Genomic DNA, 24,552 nt, shown 5'->3' with positions numbered 1-24,552 from the left:
ACCTGGCATTTTCCCTTTACCTCTTTGAGAGAGACAACTTGCTGCCAATGGACGGTAATGTAATCCAAATAACCCCCCCCCCCCCCCCCCCAAAAAGCCAAACTTTTTTCCCCAAGTACCTCAGCTACCAAGAAACCAGCCATGGGTGACATCAAGTTGCATGTACCTACCTAACTTTCGTACCTACTTTTACCGGACTTCAAAGTACAAAGGAGGTGGATAGGACCAAGCGGCGCCGACCCCAGTTCGGCCAACCACCTCCCACCCCAATGCCGTCTCCTCCCGTGCTTCCGTTCTCCTCCTTTAAATCTTTCTCTTCCTCCTCTCCCACCAGGCAGCTCAATGTTTTTGCCCTTTTTCCTCCTCCACCTCCACTTCTCACGAATCTTGCAACCACAGCACCCACGCCCACATCAGCAACCTCGCCCTTAAACTGCTTCAAGGCATCGACCGCATCCTCCGACTCTGGACAGACACGATATTCATAACGGGATGGACCATCGGAAGCGATCTTAAACCACTTGCATCTACAACCTGCCGACTCTTTCTCCGTCACGACCTGTGTCTCGGGAAGCGGCTAGCTTCCCGTACGCCTTTACCTCTGGTGTGCTCCGGTGCCCGTTTCACACGGATACTACAGCTTCGACCTTGGCCTGGCCGCCTTCACGACGCGCATCCCATCTCTTGGCGCGACCACATGCCCCAGACCCCAACCTAGCTCGAGTCCGACACGCCACAACCAGGTCCTACATCCATCCATCCTTTCGACCGCCTTCTACGCGACAAACCCAAACCACGCGAGCACATTCTTCCATGCGATTTCCATCCGCCCCCGCTACGTCAGAGGGTTGTTAGGACCAGGGCTGAGAGCTTCTACCTCTTTTCAACGACCTTGAATTTCCATTCGTTCTCCTTCATCCTCCCCGGAGTCCGTTGCTTGGTCCGAACTATGCAATTGTAGCCATCCACTGGCACCATGGTATGCTTTGGCACTCAAATGTGGCCGACGCCGGTGCAGTAATGATTGACCGGCTTTGCTATAGGTTCTCTTCAAGCGCAAACCGGTGCGGTTCCTCCCACCGGACGAAGTCAAGGATGATAATACCGAGGTCCGTTCCCACTCCTCAGAACGCCTCGTCGTGCCCACTGCTAACGCCCGCCACGTCTAGGTTTGGCATATTCCCCAAACTGGGGAGATCTTCGCCCATTATGAAGGCTATCTCGCCAGGTAAGAAAGAACGTCTGTCGACATGAAGACCCGTCTCAGCATGCTGACTTCTCAACTAGGATGGACTTCTATAAGCAGGTAAGACTACCTCCGTTTTATCTAGGGACCCAGTCATAGGCCAAGCTTCACAAGCTCACCGTTTCCCCTAGCATCGCTTCAACTGTCAAATCACGGGCCGCTCGGGATTGACTTTCTTCGAAGCCCTCAAGAGTGAGGTACGTATCCCAGCGCCCGCCCACCCATTCCACAGATAACACTCAACTGGCCTTTCTAACTCGGATGGATCGCAGCGTGCCGGTGCCCAAGAAGTCGAACAAGCCTTTCCCGAAGTCCTCAAGGGCCCTGTCCTGCGCAACGTCCAGTTCCAGACCGTTTCTCGAATCGATACACTAGTAGATAACATCTTTGAAGCTTTCCGCACCGACTTTTACCCCGGAGAGACGGTTACGGTCAAGCTGCCTAATGGCGAACGACAGCAGGGTGTGGTCCGGGAGAAGACGCGCTTTCCGCACAAGTTGATGCCAGATGGGACGGCCAAACCTCCCACGACCAAGTATTATGTCAGCATCGATGCGCGCGATGATTCCGAGACGGTGGTCGACGATAGCAACCTCTTTCGCGATCGCAAGACCTGGACCAAGGCCGTCCTGCGGTCCTTCATTAAGCAGACGGTAACCCGCGAGGCCTGGAACGGGGCTCCCTGGCTTGTCAAGCACGACTATGCGACCCAGTATCATATAGACACCCGCATCCCCCCGCACCTCCGCTACGATACCAAGCTCCAAGAGAGGAAACAGCTTCAGGCTCAGAGACGCGCTTCGCAGCCCCAGCAACACCAGCACCGGCAATCTCAGTCAACCCGACCGAAAGATGCGACGGCGAACGGCGTCAATGGAGCTTTCCAGCCAGGCCCTGCCCGGCTGCCCGAGCTCAAGCCGTCCGTCAACAAGGGCCACAAGGGCAAACTACTACAGCACCACCATCAGCAAGGGCCTCACTTTCCCCACGACATGAAGCACCCTCGCCCCCTACTGAACGGGCCCGAACAGGGCATCTTCCACACAAATACTTCTGGGAACCCGTTTCAGCTTCCTAATTTCCGTAATCCCGATCCCCCACCCCACCCTGTGGCGGTCCCGGAGCCCCCTCCCCCTCCACCCCCGCCGAAATATCCGATTGAAGACCTCGAGCTGGAACCGCGGTCAGATAAGGTCAGGCCGCCCCTAGCCTTTCTGTGCAAGGATATACCGACCGGGCCGAATACCAGCAGCAGTGACGGCGAAACGAACAAACCCGACGATCTTGTGAGCAACATCTCGATGAGATCAATCGGTCCATTGCTAGAAACGTGGGACACACTCAATGTCTACTGCGAGATTTTCAAACTGGATTCGTTTACCTTTGACGATTATGTCGAGGCAATGCACTTTGCTTCGGAGGAGACACCTATTCAGCTCTTCGAAGAGATACACTGCGCTGTCCTTAAAGTTCTTGTCAGCTCCGAGGCTGAGGGCGGCAAAGTCAATGTCCCGCTACCCGAACTGGACGATGACGACGATGAGGATCAGGAAGAGGAGGAAGAGGAAGACGCCAGGTCACCGACACCCGAAGCAGACAAGCCGCCTGCGCGTGCCACCAGGAGCAGCCTGGCCAAGGCCGAAGCCGAGAGATTGGCAGCCGAAGCTAGGGCAGCCGAGCTGGAGGCCGCGGCGGCGCAGGTCAAGCACCGCGCCGAGGATGTCCTCGCCGATTTCGAATGGGTCGAGCATCTACGCAAACGCGACTTCAAAGACGGCGGGTGGCAAAGGATCATGGTCGGCTTGCTGTACCAGCTCTCCAAGGATGAGCGCCTGCAGGAAAGGTGCGAGGAGCTGCTGGCCCAACTCGTTCCTCCTGGCGAGGAGCCAACCCAGGAGACGGTTCTCCAGCGCTACGCCAGCCTAAGCCTCGATTATCGCGTCGAGGCCCTGCAGATTATCTGCATGCTCACGACGCGGGCCAGGGCTATTCGGGCGTACATGGAAGACTGCAGCGAGCAAATGACAGCGTATCGAAAGGAGAAGATTGATTGGCAGAGGCAGAGGAAGCAAGCGTAAGCTTCATTGTTTCTATTCTAGTCATGCCCCGGTGAGATGTATACGTGCTAACGAGAGGGTAACAGACTTGAGGAGCTGCGGGGCTTGAATGATCAGCGCAAGATTCTTCTGCCCGAAAATATGCCTCCCTCACCACCCCCCGAACCCTCCAAGACGGACGATGATTCCAAATCGGCAGACGTTGAATCGCCACAGACCAGGGATGGGGAAGTCTCCGAGTCTGGCGAGGACGGTTCCTCGAAGAGGCAGGGCCGGAGAATGAACGATCGCGCCGCCGAACGGCAACGAAAGCGCAAGGCGGAGCAGGAGCGCAAGGAGAAGGCCGCAGCCGAGGCCGCCAAGGTCCCCAAGCAATCCAAGCAATTCATCAAGCTCCTCAAGGATATTCAGAAGAAGGAGGCCTTGATAAAAGAGTGCGAGGAGCAAATCGCCATAATCGACAACGATCTCAGAGAAGCCGACTGTCCTCGTACCCGCGTCCTTGGCAAGGATCGGTTCTGGAACCGGTACTACTGGTTCGAGCGCAATGGCATGCCCTATGGAGGGTTGCCCACCAGCTCCACGGCATCGGCAGGCTATGCCAACGGCTGCATCTGGGTCCAGGGGCCGGACGACTTGGAGCGCGAGGGCTACATTGACCTTCCCCCGGAGTACCAGAACGAGTACAAGGCCAAGTTCGACATGACGGTTCCTGAGCGAAAGAAGATGGAAGAAGGATCCACGAGCCTCTACACGGCCAGGCAGTGGGGTTACTATAGCGAGATGGACGACGTGGACGACCTCATCCGGTGGCTTGACCCGCGCGGACTCAACGAGAGCAAGCTGCGAAAGGAGCTCCTGAATTTCCGCGATAAGATCGCCACGAACATGGAGAACCGGAAGAAGTACGTGGCGCCGCCCGAGGCCAGCGGGGAGCCAAAGGAGACGAAGCGAGGGGTGGCGTCGCGGACGCGACTCCAGCAGACGCCCGAGCCGGCGCACTACCGCTGCATGACGTGGGAGAACACCATGGCCATGGAGGAGCTCGGCCATCTGCACTCCGAACCGCCGCCGCCGCCGCGCACCCGCAAACCGACCAAGAAGCGACAGGCGGCAGAATCAGCCCCCGAACCGGCGCGTGCGACCAAATCACGACGGCGCAAATAAGCAAGATCCCGCCATCTCGGTGCGTTCTCCACGGATAGTGCACCACGCTGCCTTGGCGGAGCAGGCGATGTTGGGATAGCTTCGACGACGGGGGGCGCGCATGTGTTTCGATCCAGGTTCTGTGGATGAGAGGATCATACTCGACGGCGTTTTGTTAAATAGGATGGGTCTACAAAAAAAAAACCTGAGGTGGGGAGGACTAAAGGAGGCGGGCATCGTGTGGTGTTTGTGTGTTCATTCTCGTTGAGTGCATTTTAGCGGAACGTTTTACTTGGTTGTATCGTGGGCACACTACGAGCATATCCACCCGCATCAAAGAATAGAGTCTTGCAGGGAACGCTGGGCATATGAATTTCGATGGAGGCGAATCACGGAGCAGGTAGGGGCCAACCCTGGAGGGTATAGAGACCTGCATACTGACCATGGCACGGAGCTCGCTATTGTTTCTCTCATGGCAAGTCGGCAAGTCCGTGTAGGCATTAGTTCTTTGGAAATCATGACTGGTTATTCGCGGATCCCATTGAGGAATCGACATTGTTCTACCGTGGCTAAAGTGAGCAACTGACTAAATCGCGGTGTTTACGGTTGCAGAATCACGCTGGACGGTGTCAAAGTTGCGAGACCAGCCATATAGTCATCCTCCCCTCTTAGAGACAAGTTGGGTATCCTTTCTATTAGGTCTATACATTATATGATGTACAAGTCTTTTACATGTGCGTTTCTGAATTCTTACACTGGATGATGATACATTGGATGGCCCAACGGCAGACCGTCGCGACTCAGATCAGCGCCTGTCCCATGAACATGGCGCGCTTCACCTCGGCAATGACATCTTTCCGATCCTTTCTCCCGGCGAGAACAATGCCCCTGCCACGCCTGCCCATGCGGCCCGCGCGGCCCAGCCGGTGGATAAAGTCGATGGTGGTGTGGGGGACGTCGTACAGGATGACATGGCGAACGGCAAGCGTGTCGATGCCGCGCGAAGCAAGATCCGTGGCCACGATGACTTTGACGTTGGAGAGCCGGCGTCTTCCCTTGCTGCCCGGCTCCTCTTGCGCGGGCGGCGCGGCCATGGTCATGGGCTCCGCCGTGGTGAAGGAGGCAAGCATGGCCGTCTGCCGCTCGGCAGCGGTGTCGCGGTGGAGAGCGATGGCATCAATGCCCTTGGACTGGAGGTATTCGGCCAGGGGCTGCACGCTCTCGCGCTCGTTGACGAAGACGAGCACGCGGCGCACGTCCACCTCGCCGTCCTCGAGCCCTTCGTGTTTGGAGGACTCGCGCCCGATGGTGTAGATGGCGTCCGCGGCGGCCAGGTCTTTGTTGTCGCGGTAGGGATCCTTCGAGACGTCGATGACGCCCAGCTGCACGCGGCGCGGGACGGCGTGGAGATTCGGGGTGGTGATGCGGACCATGTCGGGGAACTGGTTCGCCAGGAACTTGTCCAGCCCGCGCGGGATGGTGGCGGAGCAGCAGACGAACTTTTCGACGGAGGGGAGGGCCTTGTTGACAATGTCGATGGTCAAGGGCGCAAAGCTGCGGTCGAAGAGCGAGTCGGCCTCGTCGATGATGAGGTGGCTCACGCGCGAGAGGACGTTGGGGTCCGAGTCGGCGATGGAAGCCAGCAGCTGCGGCGTCGAGACGATCACGTCCACGCCCCGCGGCGAGTAGATGTTGCGCTCGATGACTTCGGCGTTTTGCTTGCCGGACAGCTTCTCGGACCTGAACTTTACGGCGTGCGACAGTCGCTTGGCAACGGCACCGACCTGGTCTACCAGCTCGGCAGAAGGCACGAGGACGACGACCTTGGGCCTCGCCATGGTGGGATGGGGCTCGTCAAACTTGGATTTCACCCGGCCGTCCTTCTCCTTTGCCCGTTCTTCCTCCACCCGCTTCTTGTATGCTTGGATATCAGGATCTTTCGCCTCGGCGAGTTTGAGCGCATGGATGGCGGGGAGCAAGTACGCCAGCGTCTTCCCCGACCCGGTCTCGGCGGCGAGAAGGAACTCGTGCCTGCCGTCGGAGTGCGGCGTGAAACGGCTGGGCTGGCCCAGAATCGCGGGGATTGCTAATCTCTGGACCGGCGTGGGCTTGACGTTCACCATACCCTTTAGCAGATCCTCGTAGAGACCCGTTTTGACCGACGGGAGCAGGTCGAACTGGTCAAACGACTCGTACGACAGCATCTCGTCCTTGATTTGCGACCTCTTGTGATACGAAATGTCTGTCAATGACCGTTGCATCTTGAGGGCCTTGAACCCGGCGCGCTCGTTCTTATGGGGCCTGTCGCTCTTGTCCGGCTTGGAGGACCCGGTAGTCGAAGACCTTGACTTGGTGGCGGGTCGTCTCGATGGCTCGGGTCGTCCTCTGAATTGGGTCTGATTCATTCCGCCAAAGGGGCCCTCGACGAGTCGCCGAGGTGGCTTTCGAGTCCCATCTTTCGAGGGGCGTGCAACGTGCTTGCGATCGGACAGAACCATACGCGGTGCTTTGGTCCGCGCATATTGTGATGCGAATCGCTGGGTGATGGGTTGCAGGGAGGTCGGCGCTGTCGAAGGTCTTGTTGCCAGTCGACAGAATGGACATAGCAATCCCATAGTTCGGGGCGCCATTCTCTCGTGTCGCTATGATGGGAAAAGGGTACAGAGGACGTCTATAACGGGATGGCAAGATGTAAAACACAAAATAGTATTGGTATAAAGTAGGTGCAAAAGTAGAAGATTGGAGACTGGAAATTTTCCGTTGCCACGGAGCACGGACGAAGGCGAAGCCGTTAGGAAGCAAGCCGTTACGTACGCAACAAGTACTAAAGTACCTAGTGTCACGGACGGAAAAAGACACTGTGTACAAAGTACCTTTACTTCTGCGATTCTGCGATCCTTTTCACTTCACTCCCAAGTTGCTCATTCGTGGAACGTCATGTCCCCTCCAAAGTCCCTCTAAAACACGGGTGACCGACTCGTGTTTCAGCTTCCCGACCGATTACAGTCGCGACCAACTAGTGCATGTAGCATGCTGCCCCTCCAAGCCCAGAGGTCATGAGTGCGGATCTCCTAGCCGAGTTGGACAGCTTCTACAAGAAGCCCACGTCCGAATCGCCGCCGTCTCAGCCTCAGCCTGATCAGCAGCAGTCTGCCACGGGACAACCTGGGTTCTCGAGCAGCGGCATCTGGGACTCAAGCTTCTCTACCACGGCCAATATCGTGCCTCAACCAGCACAGTCTGGGATCCCGACGGCACAACTAAAGTCGAGCAGCAATGATGATGCCTGGGGTGACTTTACATCCTTTGCCGGAACCTCGCCCGGGAAGAATGAACAAGCCGCGCGGGCGAGTATAGGCGTTGAAGTAGAGGACGATGACGACGGATGGGGAGATTTCGAGGTGGCGGAACCGGTGCCCAAGTCAACAGTGGAAACTGCTATTTTGAAAGACGCAACAATAGCAAGCACGTCGTCGCATTCACCGACACGCATCGTGCCTGGGTCGACCATCAATCTCATGACCAGTAACCTGGTCGATATTGGCGGCGTGTCTACGAAGCAAGAGCCAATGTCAGGGTCTCCCGTCTCCCGTCCCGCTGCTCAAGCCTCTCGAGGGACCCAGCCCAAGCGCCAACGTCAATCGGACCCCAATGTTCTCTTCGATGCAGATGATTTTGACCAGGATGTGGTTGACGAGGATGACTTTGGCGATTTTGAGACGGCCGACGATAGACCAAACAGCGAATCCCAACACGATCTTCCACCGCACCCTCCTCCAGCCGCTACCTCGTCGCTGCCCTCTTTAGACCTCCTGTCTTTAGACGAGGCGCCCACACCACAGCCAACGCAGCCCAAGAAGGCCAGCGCTCGCCTTTCGTCCCTCACTATTGCATCTACCCCCTCGACTCCCTTTTCCTCCACTACGCAGCCCTCCGCACCCAAGTCCCCGTCGTTCTCAGAACGAAATCCGTACCCGGGTTTGGCGCTCAAGACGCCGTCTTCTCCCAATTTCCCCAGAGGGGCGGTGGGAAAAGGGGAAAAAACTCCTACCCCTGTTACGGCGTGGCCGTCCTTCGGCCAGTCCTCCACAAAGACACCCGAGCAGAAATATGAGGATAAAGGTGATGCCGGATTCGACGATGACTGGCCGGCTTTCCAGGACTTGCCACCGGAGAGCGACCTGCGTAAATCTAGCGATGTCGACTCGGAGAAACCTCCAGAGAACTGGGACTGGGATGCCGTCGATTCGCCGCAAGCCTCAACCGCCCCTTCAGCGCCTAGAATGCAGGACATGGACGACGATACCCCACCTCCCACCAACATTCCACCGCCCTCCATCCTCCTCTCCATATTCCCCGAACTCTTCAGTGAGGCCAACACCTCCCTCTTCAAGCCCCTTGCCACGCAGACCGCCTCCCTCAAGACCCGCGTCGCCTCCGACCCCAACACCGTCGCCTTCCTCCGTGCGTTCCTGCTCCTAGCCACAGTCGCCGCCCGCATAATCGCCGGTCGCAAGCTCCGCTGGCACCGCGACAAGTTTCTCGTCCAGGGTATGGCCATCTCCGCCGCGGGCGCCAAGGGCATGAAGCTCGCAGGAGTGGACCGCGCCCAGGCGGCCCGCGAGGACCGCGAGGCCACAGACGTCGTGGCCGCCTGGCGCGAGAACGTCGGTCGGCTCCGGTCGGCGGTCGCAGCGGCCAATGCGGCGATATCCGGTGGCAAGGGCACTGCGGAGGGGCGGCCCCTCCGAGTGCCCGAACTAACGGAGACCATGGCGGTGACCACGGCCAAGGTGGTACCCACTGCGCCCAAGGCATGCCTCGTCTGTGGACTGAAGCGGGACGAGCGCGTCGGCAAGGTGGATTTCGAGGTGGAAGACAGTTTTGGGGAGTGGTGGGTGGAACACTGGGGTCACAGGGCCTGCAAAAACTTTTGGTTGCAGCATGAAAAGGAGCTGCGGCAGAGGTGAGAACAGGGATGGGCGTAGCGAGATGCCTTTGGGTGACAATATGACAGGACTGGGCAAGCTCTATCTCTTGGGCTAGATACATGTTCGTGTAAAGGGCATCCTATCTGAAGCTTATGCGCAAACAAGTGGGATCACCTGGGCTGTCAAGATTTATTTTAGTCTTCCTGGGTGCTCAGGCTGAAGAAGTGCCAATGGACTGGATGGGTAGAGGGATGCTGCCATGATCGCACCATGGCCGCGAAGAATAGGAGGAGCCACAAAAACCCGACTGTTGGGTCGCCGGACAGTTCTCTGGTGTTCGCCCGGTTCGAAGAAGCTACCAGCCAAATACGTCGACAAGGCACTTCGCAACCCAAGGGAGGGAGAAGAAGGGCGGAGAAGAGAGCCCTGGGGACGTGGAAGCGCGCATGTTTGCTGTGTCTGTTTGTGTGCTGCGTGCCTACGCAATTGCCCTGGAGAATGCCGTAATTTGGTCGAGGACGTTAGTTGGGTGATGCCTCTTCTTGCTCGTCTGCAGCCGGATGAAACAGCGACAGAAGGAGGCTTCATGACAAAGAACACTCGTGCTCTCACCGCCAGACGCCAGACACCGGGACGGCAACAAATCATTGCCCATACCAAATGAGCCTACGTTGTGCCTGAAATTCTGCCAAACGAGTCCCATCTACCTAGGTACATACCACATGGTAACGACGGTCGAAGCTTCCTAGAAAGAAATTTGCCACACGATAGGTACAGAAAGCACCGGATAGTCAAAAGTATAAAGTTACAACCCACTACTGTACTTATTAGATACATACCGGCCTTACGGCTAGGCACGTCCAGCACCCGTCTTCACGAGGTAGCAATCTGGAGATGCAGTGGCGTGGTGGGACCGCTCCTACGATGCAAGTCGGACGCACGGAGTATATTTCGAAACCTACTACTCATCATTTATTTGTAAACACACAGCAGGTGCAACTAAGCTTTGAACTTGCCCCTTCCCTCCCCCCGCGATGATCCGACAGGTGTGCCTGAAAAGCATATGATACGATACTGTACTGTAAGGTACCTAGGGCAAGCACTGAGGTACAACTCTGAAGAAATTCAGCTCTATTTTTCCGACAAATAAAGCTCTTAGCTACTACTTAGGTACGAATGGGTATTCGGAAAAGTTTCGCTCTTCTCTTGCGACGACCTATCTGCATAGGTACCGAAGATGTACTGAAAGCTGTGTAAATGGCTTGGGCGACGATGGCTTTGTATTTACGGTGTTATTACCGTATTATTACGGTGTACAAGGTCGCTACTTCCAGAAAAGGTCATGTTTTCAGACCCACACTTGGCCACTCAGGTCCCGCTGGCCCCAGGGTCCTCTGCCGGTTCGCCGATAATTACAACAAGCCCAGGACATTTCAGAGCACAGCTTCCATTTTTCATCCATTCCATCAACAACATCCGCTCCATCACCTCATCTCATCTCTTCTCTTCTCCTCCTTTCCCCCCCTCCCCCTCTCTCACCTTTACAATCCGTCCGTCATCTCCCATCATCTTCCCCATCCCACTCTCACCTTTTTCTCGCCCTTCCTCCCCTTCACCACTTACCGATTCGCCTCCACCTTATCCATCGCGTCTTCGCGACCGCTCTCTTCCCCCTCCCCACGTATCGCCTTCCCCCCCTTCTTTCTCCTCCCAACCCCTCCCCTGCGCCGCGTCGCGTGTCTGGGCTCTTCCTAGATTCTTATCGCAGGGCTTCAGATTTCTACCTCGCAAGGGATTGCTTGTCTGAACGGCGTGTCATTTAGACGTCACAAAGTTTCTGGTTTCCCAGCCTGCATCTACCGAGCCCGAGACCTTGGCTGGCAGATCCTGCAGCTCACGCTTCCTTTCCAGGACGACCTACTTTACCTACCTTGGCTGGCCTTCCAACCCAAATAGGAACCGTCCTTACACCTCTTTCAGCGTTAACTGGTCCCATTTTGGTTCCCAGTTGTTCGTTGATTGACCCCGACGAAACCCACCCGGGACACCAAAACTTCCCACCTTGGGATCTTAGCACCACACGCCGCTCTCCCCAACCCCGCAAACAACAGTACGACAATCCAACTCGCCAAGCAAGAAAAAAAAATTCACCACCACCACATCGGTGCGCCGTTTCCTTAAAAAAAGAAAATAGGGACACCCAAGTCATCTCACCCACCCCCCGCCCGCTTCCTTCACCGCAGCTCCAGCGACCAACTGGTTGGCAAAAACGCTGCCACGCCCAATACTGACAACTGTATGTATAATCATCTTAAGCGAGTCCCACATTGTTTTCCCGACACGATCATTTCCATTCCATCACCTTGCCTTTTTTTGTCGTTTCCCGCCGCGCGCTATCTTTTGTTTTATCTCTACTCCATCTATGGTCTATTTGCGACCAATACATCTTTTCTTCCCCCACCTGTTATTGCGTCCTGAAATTCAATGTGAACGCCTATCTTTATCTTCTCATCGTTTCGTTCATTGCGCCTGGAAGCTTTCCATTGCCCACACTCCTGCCTCTACGTCACACCGCTAACAGATGTCTCTTGGAAGGCCCGCGCAACTGCTTTGACTGATTAACCCCGGTGGCCAGTCGCATCAATCGTCCGTTTGCGATCCTCCCTATCTACCAACCTAGTCCTCATTTTCCGCTCCATCTCCGCCAACTTCATTCCACCATCCTTTCACCCAACCGCCATCATGTCCGCTTCTCAGGATAGTCTGCCACCCAATGGTGGTGACATGCTCGGCAGCATGGATCATCTCAAAATCGACGACGGCGAGCCCAGACTTGGCCCTGACGGCGAGCCCGCTCCCAAGACCGACGAGGAATACGCCCAAACGCAACTCACCCTTCGAGCCCTTGTCTCCTCCAAGGAAGCCGGTGTCATCATTGGAAAAGCTGGCAAGAACGTCGCCGACCTCAGGGACGAGACGGGCGTCAAGGCCGGCGTCAGCAAGGTCGTCCAGGGCGTCCACGACCGCGTCTTGACCATCACTGGTGGCTGCGAGGCCATCTCCCGCGCCTATGCCATCGTCGCGCAGGCCCTTCTCGAGGGCGCGCCCACTGTGGGCATGGGAGGCGTCGTTCAAAACACGGGAACGCACCGTACGTCTTTGAGCATTCCCTTCCCCGCGCCGCCCCCCTCCTTTTTCTCTTCTTCTTACCCCACCACGTCAAAACTTCAGTTCTTTGCTAACTCGGATGCAGCAATTAAACTCCTCATCTCGCACAACCAGATGGGCACCATTATTGGTCGCCAAGGCCTGAAGATCAAGCATATTCAAGATGTGTCGGGCGTCCGTATGGTTGCGCAAAAGGAAATGCTGCCCCAATCAACGGAGAGGGTTGTTGAGGTACAGGGTTCACCGGACGGCATCAGGGCGGCTATCTGGGAGATTTGCAAGTGCCTCGTCGATGATTGGCAGCGCGGCACTGGCACTGTGCTGTACAACCCCGTCGTCCGCACACAGACGGGTGGTTCGCCTCTGGGCGGTGCCAACGCCGGGTACGGTGCTGCTGGCGGCCGGAACCAGGACTACGGCAGCCCTCGAGTGCTACGGACAGGCAACGGCGCCGATTTCAGCAACGGTGGTTCGCGCCAATACAACCGTCGCTCAGACTCCGACGCAGCCAGCCGTGGCCCTCCCACCCACGACGAGAACGGTGAGGAGATTCAGACGCAAAACATCAGCATTCCCGCCGACATGGTTGGCTGCATCATTGGTCGTGCCGGAAGCAAGATCAGTGAGATTCGCAAGACGTCGGGCGCTCGCATCTCCATCGCCAAGGTTAGTAAAGTGTCGTTTTTGCTTGTGGTTCCGGGCAAACGAACCCCAATAAGTATGCGTTTGACTGACTCGGTACTAGGCCCCACACGACGAGACGGGAGAGAGGATGTTTACCATCATGGGAACAGCCAAGGCGAATGAGACGGCCTTGTTCCTCCTGTACGAGAATCTAGAGGCCGAGAAGATGCGTCGAAGCCAGGCGCAATCTCCCGAGTAGGCGTGCCTCTTTCCGACGACTGTTTCCTTGCACACGCACGGATGTGACCTCCGACACGCACACATACGTGTATTCTCTGGATTCTTTCTATTCAGGTTGGGTTCTGGTAACCCTCCGCTGGGGGCATCGCCCAGGCCTGATTTGCCGCGAGACCCGTCATCTTCGGCTAAGGGAAGTGCGGGAACCCACACGACGCTCACGATGCTTTATTGCCCCTCGCCACAACAACAAAAACAAAAAAAACCTCATATGATATCCTAAGCCGAACTCTCACTTCCCCATCCCACCGAGGCTCTCATATTTTCCTCTTTTTCTGTCTTCTATTCCTTATTCCATTTCGCCCCAGTTTCCCCGTTGGCGCACTGGGCAGGCGGTTTCACGACGAAATTGTACCCCTCTCGATCATCCTCTTCCTGGTAGTCACCGCGACGGCCAATACGCCATTGTTCCCATCACCCGAGGCGCGCGCGCAAAGGCAACACGGTACCACGGCACGAGTCCATATCAAGCTGGCCGCTATTATGCAAGCCGCTTGTGTCTCGAGGTCGGGCAGAAGGGGGGGTTTTTGATGCACAATCACCACATCCTTCCTACCTTGCCCGATGTATCTGGGACACGATCATGCAAACCGTACCTTGCTCTTACACCGATAATTGACACCCTTGGAACCCGCCCGCCCGATGCATCTCTAGTCTCAACCCCCCCTCCAACATTTGTCACACATTCTCTACCTCTTCGGCACGCCTTCCATCTTCTACACCGCCTTCTCCTCGACCATCCTACAAGCTCTCAAGTTCAAGTCGGCCAATGACCTTTCTCAAGCGCTCGGCTCAATACTCCCAATTCGACAAGGATTCGGTGTGGCGGATTGCAACCCGGTCGAAACATTGTTCCAACTTTGCCCCGACTAATGTCTAGATTATGGTATCTAGCTATTAGGCAATGAAAATGCAAAATATTTGAGCGCGGGCAAGTGAAATGGATTGATGATGTAGAAACTAGTAGCCTGGAGTGTTGAATTATGCGTGATGTGATGATGTTGATACCTCGAAGATTGTTTGACAGAGACACGGTGGCACGGTAGCCCTTTTATACGTCGTAAAAGCCTCGCTTTTTTTTTGGTGGTGTTGGTTAGAGTACGTACTCAGTACATATCTTATGTATGTAGGGTTGTCCGGCGCCGGAGCTTACGGAAGACCCCACATCCGGGCAGGTCTATTGTGGCTGTTGGGAGACGGAATGCTGGCTCCGGAAGGACCCTGCGCCCCCAAGGTCGGATTAGTGGGGGGACACGGTGATGAAGCCAACTGTCATCTCGCGAAATACGTTGTACCGGTACTTTCCTAATACCTTGTTGAATCACTTTATCAAAAACGAACACACTGATTAACGTTGTCTGTCCCCAACACTTCACTTTTCCTCCTACTAGAGCTTCTTTCTTCTTTTTTTGTTTACCAGAGATCCTTTTATTTCAGTTATGGAAACAGGCTGATACCCAATTGGTGCTCTTCTGCTACTACTACTTGCATTTTCGTCCTGATCATCTACATCCACCCTGCCCCTCCTCCCTCCTCGCGACAAACCATGGCGCGTTCCAAGCAAGCGACCCCGATCCGACGGGAGACATCGTCCGAGTACTTCAGCAAACAAGATGGCCTTGTTCGTAACAGGGACGCTGTCGTTTCCAAGCCAGTACCGAATGGCAAGGTTGTCGCAGCTCCCGAGCCAACTCGGAGCACGCCTGTCCAGATCGAAACCCACCATGCGGTCGCATTGAAGCTTCTGGTCGCGGTGACCGGCATCTACGCCTCCTTGTATGTTTTCCCCCTCCCTCTCTCCTCTCCTCCTCCGCCTTTCTCTTTAAACTAACACGGGACTTTTTTTGACACGCAGTGTGACCTGGGGCTACCTCCAAGAGAAGCTCACAACGACACCGTACGGACCCGCTGACGACCCCGAAGTCTTCCAATACCCCGTCTTCCTGAACACGATCCAGTCCCTCTTCGCCGCCGTCACGGGGTTCCTCTACCTCTGCTGGAGCGCCTCGCGCAACACAACTGCCACCGGCGGCAGCAGCAGCACTCTACAATCGCTGCCGCCCATCTTCCCGTCCCGGCGCATGGTGCTCCCGCTCATCCTCGTCTCCGTCACCTCGTCGCTCGCGTCGCCCTTTGGCTACGCATCCCTCGCCCACATCGACTACATCACCTACCTCCTGGCCAAGTCGTGCAAGCTCCTCCCCGTCATGCTGCTGCACACCACGCTCTTCGGCCGCCGCTACCCGGTGTACAAGTACCTCGTCGTGGCCGCCGTGACGCTCGGCGTCGCCGTCTTCACGCTGCACACGGGCTCCGCCAAGAAGAGCCGCAAGACCGCCGCCAACCCGGACGCGAACCTGCCCTGGGGCCTGCTCCTGCTCGGCGTCAACCTGCTCTTCGACGGCCTCACAAACACCACGCAGGACTACATCTTCTCCACCTTCAAGGGGTACACGGGGCCCCAGATGATGTGCGCCAACAACCTCGTCAGCAGCGCCGTCACCTCCCTCTACCTGCTCCTGAGCCCCTGGCTCGTCCGCTTGCCCGTCGGCGAGTGGCTCGGCATGGATGTCGCAGGCAGCACCGGCGAGCTAGCCAGCGCCCTCGCGTTCATGGGTCGCAATCCCCAGGTCTGGTTTGATGTTCTCGGTTTTGCGACGTGCGGTGCCATCGGCCAGGTGTTTATTTGTGAGTTCTTCTTTTTCTCTTTTTTGCTTTCTTCCAACCGGCTAACCACCCTCCCAGTCTACACGCTTGCAACCTTCTCCTCGGTCGTCCTGGTCACAGTCACCGTCACCCGCAAGATGGTCACCATGGCCCTCTCCGTCTTCGCCTTTGGCCACCGCCTCACGGGCATGCAATGGCTCGGCGTCGGGCTCGTCTTTGGTGCCATTGGCGCCGAGGCCCGAATCGCTACTGTTGAGAAGCAGAAGAAGGTTGCCGCCGCCAAGGCCATGTCGGAAAAGGCACAGTAGTAGAGTAGAGTAGAGTAGAATATACAGCCCAGGAGAAACGTCGACAGGGCGGATGCGAGACGGCAAGATGGAGGGCGGTGGTGTCGTCGGGTTGGTCTCCCGATCCACTGACTTTAGTTGCATTGAATGGCGTTTGGGTGTTTATCGTGGGCAATATTATTGCCTTCTTGGACAATATATAAATAGAAAGAACGGACATGAGTGCAGGTTCATAGAAAATAGATGATACGATCCAAGAAAGAATCCATAGCTACCTCTCTGGCAAGGCGTCCAACTCGGAGGTATTCTCTTCATCCGCCCCTTAGAATCTGTGTCTAAATTATACGTCTTTCGAGAGGGCACCGAGTTCCATTTCCGGTCCATGCCTCGGGAACGAGGACGTGGCAGTGGTCGTACAGAGACAGAGAGAGCAGAGCACTGCATAATGTAGGTCTAGGTGCTGAAATCTTTTGACCGCTCAAATCTACTCCTTGCTATCAAACATGGTCAACTCCCTGCTCTTACATTCACAACTCCTTTTCCCTTCCTTCGCCTTTGCATAAACAGTTGGAATCATTCATCCCTCGCGGCGTGGGTGGAGAGCGTGGTATCAATATCCCCCGTCGCCCGCTATCCTGCTCCATCCCATGCATGATTCTAGGGTATCTGCTCCCGCAAAGCGCGGCAGTTGCTTTCCCTGTACTCCTCTTGTCACAAAACAATAACAAAAAACAAAGGAATCCTGAAGCGAGAGTAAAAGACTGAAGAGCCAAGGCGAGTGGCCGAGGCTTGCGGGCACTGTCAAGGCCCTGCGTCCTCAATAGACGCGTCTTCGCCTTGTGGCGCCTCTCCCCTCTGTTCCGTAACTGCCTGAGTCCATCCATCGGACTCCCATTCCACCCATTCCTCATATATTGTTCCTGTCCGTGTGCTGATGGATTATACATTGGATAGAATGCATAGTGCTCGGTCTTTGGTACGCCGGGTCAACCGACCACCAAACCGCCGATATTTCATCACTCGCAGGGGGCTTCTGATGTGCCAAACATGGCGCCGCAAAATGTCGAATGAATAGTACGGACAAAATTTTTGACAAATGAAAATGTAACGGTACGGGCGGAGGAAAAGGGGAGCCCGTAGTCAGCGGGAACTTCACTATCCCCGGGCGAGCGGATGCCGTTTTTGGCTGCTCCTAGTCGTGTAAAGTAATTATAGAATTTCGTCAATGGATCGGACAATGGGTGTTTCGCCCGTCGTGGGGGGACTTCGAGGATCCGCAAACTGCGGTGGTCGTCCAAAGGGGGCAAACGGGTCTCGGGGGAACATGGTCTCGCGAGGTGAGAATAGGCTATCCCCAGGCGTAGGCGGCACCTCCACGAAATGCATGCCGGCGACCTCGGTACATGGCTCGCGCAACGGGTTATGGGTCATCGTCTCCGCTCTCGGAGACATGAGAGCGGCGTCATCCGGATAGGCACCCACCATCGATACCTCACGCTCCACCACTTCAGACCGTTCGCCCACTTGGCGGCGCTCTGAAGGGGGGGCCTCGAGGTTGAGGCTGGAAAATCCTAAGCCGCCAGGGGAGCCGAATCGGTGGGCGCCAAACCCTGGCGACGGCGGCGGTTTCGTCGAGTAGCTGGGTTCCGGGACTTTCAGCTCGCAAGGCGCGGAGGACTTGATGTCGGGGAAAATAAAAGTGAAGCCCAGAGGTTCGCACGGGCTTGCATCGGGCGGCCTCAACTGGGGCGGATCCGGTACGTTGCGCGGGAGGAGCCGATCTAGATCAAACTGTGCAGGCATGGTCGGGTTCTGGCCGGACTCCTTTTCTGACCACGCAAAACTCGACGGGGCTGACGAGGGCCCAGGTGAAATAGGCTGGCTTCCAGGGGTCGAGTACCCTCTGGCTCGACCGGGGCCGTCATGGGCAGACGGACTGCCGTTCCTGTATGTGCCCTCGCTGTCATCCGGGAGAGGGGCTGTTCGGGGCTCCTTGGCTGGCAGCTCAATGGCATCCGCGGAAAGCGTCAGACGGTGCTTGGATGGACTGCGCCCTGAACGCGGTCGGTAGGAAGACGAAAGTGATTTCCGTTTGGCCACCTGTTTCTGAAAGTCTTGCAAACAGTACATGAGTTTCATGTTGGGACTGATCCACCTGCTCTTGGCCTGCGCCGCGTAGTATGCGTCATTGACGCTCAGGTCCGGGTTTCGATACAGCCCGTAGGCAATAATCAGACTGGCTGATCGACTGGCGCCTTGTTGGCAATGGACCAGAACCGTCTTGCCTTCCTTCGTCCGCGCTTCAATCGTCTCACAGAGGCCCATCAGATCCGGCGCGATGTCCGTGTTATGATCCCAAGGTATGTGCATGTACTCGGGCCGTCTCAATGGAAATACCGGGGCTCTTGGCGTCGTTGGTGTCTCGGCTGCTTGGTCCCCTTCTGTCGGCGGGAATTCGAATGCGGTTGCGAAGCTGGCGGTCGTGACAGCAGTATCCGGGATGCGGCTATCGTCTGAAGCCACTTGCTCCACAGGGCGAATGTTGTCAAACGGGTTGTTGACCTCGCGAGCCACATTAATCACTACATCAAACCTAGCCGCCTCCTCCGCCGTGGGCTCCGAGTAAAGAAAGACGTCGCTGTCGTAAATGGCAAGGGGGCCCTCCGGGTAGCCAGGTGACTTCTGATCCTCGTTGTGCTCCTGCTCATGGTACGGCTCGGAATCAATCGCCGCACGATTGGCGAGTTGTGTTCGGATGGGCGACATTTCTTCGGTGATGGCCGACCCAAAGGAAGCGGCCACGCCAGTCTTGGTTGGCCGCAGGACCTCGGACAGACCAGACTCATTCCGCTCCAGGACTTTAGGAAAGGTCATGCCGCCGACCGGACCGTGGGCGGCCGATTTCAGGCCCGACAACATGTGCGGCGACGACGTGGAGTGTTTAAGAGCCCGTCGCTGGAGAATGGGAGGCAGCGCCGGTGTGCCTGGTACCTCCAAAGTCGTCTTCGCCATGAGGTCGGATGAGCTTGTCTTGAGGCTCAATTGGCTCGGTTTTCGCCTCATGGCATGGATTGTCGGCTTGATGAAAGCCGGGGATGCGGGCTCCGACGTCATGGTCCTCGTATTCGTAACCGCTGTATTGAGGCAGGGCGGTTGTATTGACAGGCCCTTCATGTTCTTGGGACGCCGCGGCGCCGGCGAAGTCATGGGTCGGCCATTGCTCGTAACGCACGAGTTTTCGGGAATGGTGAGGGAATTCAAGGGCGAGAGGGCACCAAAAGACGTGCCTGGAAAGGAGGAGAGTGGTATCAGCTTGATCGGGGAGTCCGGCGAGGACGATGGTGAAGGGTCGGATAGAGGAGAAGAGTCGGTTGTGGAGAGAGTAGTGGTAGGTGAAGACTCGGCGGATTCTGAAGCTTGCGTGGATGTGCTGTCGTTATGCTTGTGTAGCGGATCGGGGTTGATCGTGGCCGCCCGGAAATGGTGCGCCGGGAGCGGCTTCTGCAGCGAGGCATACGAAGCGCCCAGCTCGGCCAGCTTGGGGTTTACCAGCGTAACGGTGTCTTGGTCGGCCATGATTTCAGCGTCAAGATCAAATACTGTCATGAAAGACGGGATCTGATCTTCATACAGCCGTCTTGCTGCGGTGGACGGCATCTTCCCCGTGCGTATCGAGGGGGGGTGAGTGGGCTTGAACTTCGACCGTGGAGAGACGAACGATGTAGAAATTGTTGTCCAAGGGTGGCTTGAGCTCAAGAGAGGACGTTGTAGATAGAATAGTCGCAAAAGTGAGTAAATAAAGTGCGAAAGACGGAAGTCGATGTTCGATTTGTGTGGTGGACAGCGCTGCTGAATCCTGTCGCGCGCTCGGTGAGTGTCGTGTGTGTGTGTTTTGGCCCAGGGTCGTCCAATATCCTTTCCTCTCCTCAGCCTCCGTTCCCTTCTATGTCCCTTGTGATGTTGTTTCTTCCTCCTGGTCGTTCCTATTGTTGAGAAGTAAAACACCGCCCAGTAAGAACAGGTTCGATTTGTCGGGTCTCTTGCAGTAGAGGTCTCGTGGTGAAGACAGATGGCTTCGTCCACGATCGATTAGGCCACTGAAGAGGAAAATCGGTAGAAAATAGAAAAGATGAAAAAAGATGAAGACAAGACGAGAAACAAGGCTTTGAGAACGGTGAATTCAGATCGACCCAGGCACGGTCAACATGGAACGACGGAAAGACGCGATCGTTACAATGACAGACCCATGGCCGGAGGAGGAGCGGAAGCGAAGGAGTGTGGGCGTATGTCTGGGTGATTAAGGACAAGGAGAAGAAGCGAAGGAGGGTGATAGAGAAGGGTAGGGTTGACTATGGGCGACGATGGGTTGGTGGATGCAAAAGAGAAGAAAAAGAAGAGGGCGGAGGAAGAGGAAGAGGGAGAGAAAGGAAAGAGGCAGACGGCGGCGAAGTGCCGTTAGTGACGGTGACAGCGAGCGAAGACGACCAACAATTGGTACCTGGGTACGGGAATTCCGGCTCATGAGCAGTACGTAGCACATGTACGAAGTACTTCCAATGTGCAAGACTACAGGGCTAAGGGGGGTGCTGAATTGTTGCTGATGATTGGCTGGCCGTGGGTCTTGGGGCTTGGGACTTGGGACTGGGGAATAACAAGGGGGTTGAAGTGGCGAAGGGGGGTTTATTTCGACTGCGAATACGGAGTAACTACGCGAGGTATACAACGTACAACGTATGTATAATAATACGCATTGGTCCAGGGGTGTTGCTGCGTGCGACCGACCCTTGATTTGTATAATGTAAGATCTTCCGCTTCAGGTGCTACATACATGAATACGACTGTAGTTCGCAATTTCTTTAGGCAGAGGATGGGCTAGCAACAATTCTGCTTCAACAGGCGTGTGGCAGTACTGACTACATCTCAAAAACTTCACTAAGCGTTTCTGGGCAAGTCGAGGAATGAAGTGTTTGTCAATGATCGTGAGCTGAATACAACGTACCTACCGTGGAGTAAACGGACGGGCCTGGCCTGAAGAGGTCGAGTGAGCGTTAACTGGGACCACCGACAACGGTGGGGCGCAGAGTGGGCGTTGCCGAGTTCTGTAACGCTGAATGGTCAGCTCCCCTCTCGATACGGGGCATCTATGAATTGGTGCCGCCTTACCAGCCTCTGTGACACCATATGCAAAGCATGCGCCAGGGGCTATTAATAGAGTTTAGGTCCCCAAACACGGTCACAGCGGGCGCCAATAACAAACCAATGAGAGCACCTGTATAAATGGGGCGACAGGGGTAACTGGGAATGGGGGGTTCATTCTCCTTACAACGGAGGGTACATAAAATGTAGGTACTGTACTGTACCTACTCCTCTTGGTCAAGTCCAGTCAATCCTGCTCTTCAGCCGCTGGGGGAACATGGGTCGGCGCATCTGTCCAACCACTTTGTTTCTCGCTGCTCATGTCCAAACAGGGCACGAACCCTCACTGAGCCTCAGTACCGAAGAGAATGGGTTGCAAGATGGGTGATTCTTAGCTAATTGAGTGTTGGGACAGAAGAATGCAGATCAGTGTTGCTCGTAATCTTGGATAACGCGATTCTCGACGCGAATACAGTACATATTCTACCTATACTGGAATCAGAACTGTCCGGAATCTTACAAGATTGCGAAATCAAAGACTGGTTAATCACCACATCCTCTTCCCGTTTTTATTTCCGTGCTCTTAGTATAGCACCACGGATAGGCGCTTCTTGCCCGTTAATCAGAGCAGCCGCGCTTTGTCGCCTGGAAAGTGCCTGATTCGTTCGGGCCTCGGAGAACAAGGAAGCGAGGGGTTGACTGGACTGGAGGTCCTGGATCGATCCATCAATTATTCGTACTTTCGTACTCGTCCATGGTCTTCGTTACCGCGCTTAATTGTGCGCGGCTCTTCCTTTTCGTACATACTTTGCAGGTCAGGCCGGCGGCCTGGCCTTGGGGCGGAATGTTGAATACGACGTACACACAACGTACGAAGTACGGAAATCTCCACGCCTTCTGTAACGGGCGGCCACAGTCTATCTCTTCGAAGCTACGAATGCCGTAATTAGAACAGCGTCAAGGCTAGATTGTCCACCACAAAATACATTGTACATATGTATTGCATGTCGTGAGGGCTGGAATTACCGCCGACCACCAGCCTGCATGTCGTCCTGTCCAATGCTGCTGAGGTCCGATGACACCCTGAATCCCCACGAGAAACTTTCCCTACCCAAGTATGTACGTTGTATTCGACTGGGCCGCATGGTTTTCATCGACCCCGAGAAGAATCGCTCTGACAGTCCTGCCACTGGCAGATGAGATGACGATACCCAGCCCGCACGGGCTCTACGCTCGGGGGTTCATCCTCGAACCTCGTGGCGAGCCCGGAAATTAGCAGGACGCTAATCGACTGGGGTTTTCGTCGTCTTGGCAGATTGTGAAACACCGGGCTAGGCTGACCGCTGAAACTTTCTGGACCACTTACTTACCTCAGCTGGTCCTCCTGAACCGCATCTCAAGTACGAAGTACTTTTCCCTTCAGAGTGCCGCACTCTCTCGCACATGTTTCCTTATTCAGCCGAAATTAGGGGATCCCAGAACTATTTTAGCACTCCGTAAATATTAACCACCCGGATTGCCGGTATCGCTATATTGTACGAAGTTTTTCTCTTTTCATGTATAACGTATAGGTAGGTATAATATGCGGTGTATATACCTAAGCCGACTGATAATAATGTTACAATCTGGCGAGCGATACATCCAAGCAGCGGGCACGAATCAATGACCCCAAGTTTTTCAGGATGCCTTCTTTTGACGAATGCAGATCGAGCCAAGCATGAGACCAACTTGGGCCCGTTGCATCCTTGGCCCGTATAACGTAAGAACCTTAATCGGGCAGAACGGAGTTTGCATCCCAAATAATCTCCCCGTCCAATTTCGTTATCAACTGATATACAACGTACGTGGGTACTGTACTTCGTACAATATGACGTGACTAATAGTACTGGATAGCCGTCTTGCTGATAATCCAGGACCTTCGGTACTAATCCGGGGTATTAGGTATATTGTCACTTGATCCTCCGGGTGCGAGGCATCACGGTCCATAGCTAATGGATGTATTTGCCGCATTGGTCCGAGAACCCAAGCTATGGATCATGAAATGGCGGCCCATCTCCAGTAACTCACATTTCGACCTCTTGCTAAACAGAGCATGCACACTGTCATGTTGCCGGCATCTCATTCGCCGCTGTCATCCCTGTTTGTCCTCGCCTGTCATCCTGCCATGCTAAATATCTAGCTGGTACTCGAGGCGACGTTTACCTCAACTCCAATCAGCAAATAGGTAGTGACCGGATAACGCTTCGAAATTATTCCGGCCCTAAAATAAGTCTGCGCGGCGTATTGGAAATCTGGGGCTCTGCATCCGACGCCGTAAACATGGATTAAGATCATTATCCGGCCTCAAACCCCATCCGAAGTTGCTGGTCCAATATGCGGAGGCCGGCGTGATGGGGGCAAGGACAATAATTATCAGGCCGCCGCCAACGACCACTGAACGCCGGATCAGAGCCTAAGTTTCGCGCTCGACTTTCAGATGTTAAGAATCCACGACCTCCCGGGTTATCTTCGTGTGCTTCACTGCTTGTATTTGCTCGATCACTCTATGGCAAGACAGTGGTGACGCAAGCATATCTCTTGCAGGTAGGATGCCGTCGACCTGAAGACGCCTACTCGGAACAATCAGGTGTCCAGTAGAAAAAAAAAAAAAGAGTTCAAGGCGGCCAGTCCGGGCTGAAGAGAACATGAACTCGACGCAAGGCAACTAAGAATCTTTGGTATTGACCATGAGGCTACTGGATATGACGAATGATACCGGGCTCGCCTTGGGCAGATGGAGCTGGATGGTTGGTAGATTCTCTTGCTCCAAGCACGAAATGTGAGCGGATAGCTGACCTGGCGCGGCAGACGGTCGTTCATGTGCTGGGGTGCCTTTGCTACCTATCTTAGGTAGTAGAGCTCGCGCCGGATGCCTATACGATTAGAGCCGTCAACAGCCCGGTCACGTCTTTGTTCGCGCCATCGAACAAAATAGGAAACAGCTTTGGAACATT

At 55.4% G+C, this 24,552-nt stretch overlaps 8 protein-coding genes across 8 annotated transcripts; 5 read left to right on the top strand and 3 right to left on the bottom strand.

Annotated features, from left to right (window-relative positions):
- Positions 1–1,043: 1,043 nt before the first annotated feature.
- ACRALDRAFT_1036544 (uncharacterized protein) lies at positions 1,044–4,470 on the top strand (the record flags this gene model as incomplete). Its single annotated transcript, XM_071015025.1, has 6 exons — positions 1,044–1,109; positions 1,170–1,228; positions 1,288–1,306; positions 1,378–1,443; positions 1,519–3,320; positions 3,390–4,470. Coding segments are annotated over 6 exons (3,093 nt in total), but the record flags the coding sequence as incomplete, so codon positions are not given.
- A 635-nt stretch (positions 4,471–5,105) lies between these two features.
- On the bottom strand, positions 5,106–7,140 carry ACRALDRAFT_2140746 (uncharacterized protein). Its single transcript, XM_071024171.1, has one exon. The coding sequence runs from the start codon at positions 7,077–7,079 to the stop codon at positions 5,250–5,252; it is 1,830 nt and encodes a 609-aa protein (XP_070871576.1). The 5' UTR covers positions 7,080–7,140; the 3' UTR covers positions 5,106–5,249.
- A 272-nt stretch (positions 7,141–7,412) lies between these two features.
- ACRALDRAFT_2127102 (uncharacterized protein) lies at positions 7,413–9,503 on the top strand. The gene has a single exon (XM_071023930.1). It carries the CDS (start codon positions 7,506–7,508, stop codon positions 9,417–9,419), a length of 1,914 nt encoding a protein of 637 aa, XP_070871575.1. The 5' UTR covers positions 7,413–7,505; the 3' UTR covers positions 9,420–9,503.
- An 88-nt stretch (positions 9,504–9,591) lies between these two features.
- ACRALDRAFT_212938 (uncharacterized protein) lies at positions 9,592–10,443 on the bottom strand (the record flags this gene model as incomplete). Its single annotated transcript, XM_071023976.1, has 7 exons — positions 9,592–9,634; positions 9,678–9,833; positions 9,863–9,962; positions 9,993–10,065; positions 10,100–10,125; positions 10,239–10,299; positions 10,369–10,443. The coding sequence occupies 7 exons, from the start codon at positions 10,441–10,443 to the stop codon at positions 9,592–9,594; spliced, it is 534 nt and encodes a 177-aa protein (XP_070871574.1).
- A 113-nt stretch (positions 10,444–10,556) lies between these two features.
- ACRALDRAFT_212937 (uncharacterized protein) lies at positions 10,557–11,187 on the top strand (the record flags this gene model as incomplete). Its single annotated transcript, XM_071023975.1, has 2 exons — positions 10,557–10,631; positions 10,753–11,187. The coding sequence occupies 2 exons, from the start codon at positions 10,557–10,559 to the stop codon at positions 11,185–11,187; spliced, it is 510 nt and encodes a 169-aa protein (XP_070871573.1).
- A 935-nt stretch (positions 11,188–12,122) lies between these two features.
- ACRALDRAFT_2112015 (uncharacterized protein) lies at positions 12,123–13,431 on the top strand (the record flags this gene model as incomplete). The annotated part of the gene is made up of 3 exons (XM_071023556.1): positions 12,123–12,531; positions 12,634–13,214; positions 13,294–13,431. 3 exons carry the CDS (start codon positions 12,123–12,125, stop codon positions 13,429–13,431), a joined length of 1,128 nt encoding a protein of 375 aa, XP_070871572.1.
- A 1,413-nt stretch (positions 13,432–14,844) lies between these two features.
- Positions 14,845–16,757, top strand: ACRALDRAFT_1083254 (uncharacterized protein). Its single transcript, XM_071019423.1, has 3 exons — positions 14,845–15,245; positions 15,325–16,157; positions 16,215–16,757. The coding sequence occupies exons 1-3, from the start codon at positions 15,016–15,018 to the stop codon at positions 16,442–16,444; spliced, it is 1,293 nt and encodes a 430-aa protein (XP_070871571.1). The 5' UTR covers positions 14,845–15,015; the 3' UTR covers positions 16,445–16,757.
- Positions 16,758–17,632: 875 nt separating this feature from the next.
- ACRALDRAFT_2029750 (uncharacterized protein) lies at positions 17,633–19,999 on the bottom strand (the record flags this gene model as incomplete). The annotated part of the gene is made up of 1 exon (XM_071020613.1): positions 17,633–19,999. One exon carries the CDS (start codon positions 19,997–19,999, stop codon positions 17,633–17,635), a length of 2,367 nt encoding a protein of 788 aa, XP_070871570.1.
- Positions 20,000–24,552: the final 4,553 nt, after the last annotated feature.

This window comes from Sodiomyces alcalophilus (genome assembly GCF_042370955.1).
Source record: "Sodiomyces alcalophilus JCM 7366 unplaced genomic scaffold ACRALscaffold_8, whole genome shotgun sequence".
Lineage (NCBI taxonomy): Eukaryota > Fungi > Ascomycota > Sordariomycetes > Glomerellales > Plectosphaerellaceae > Sodiomyces > Sodiomyces alcalophilus.
The sequence above is the reverse complement of the archived record's forward strand: the minus strand, read 5'-3'. Positions and strand labels throughout refer to the sequence as shown.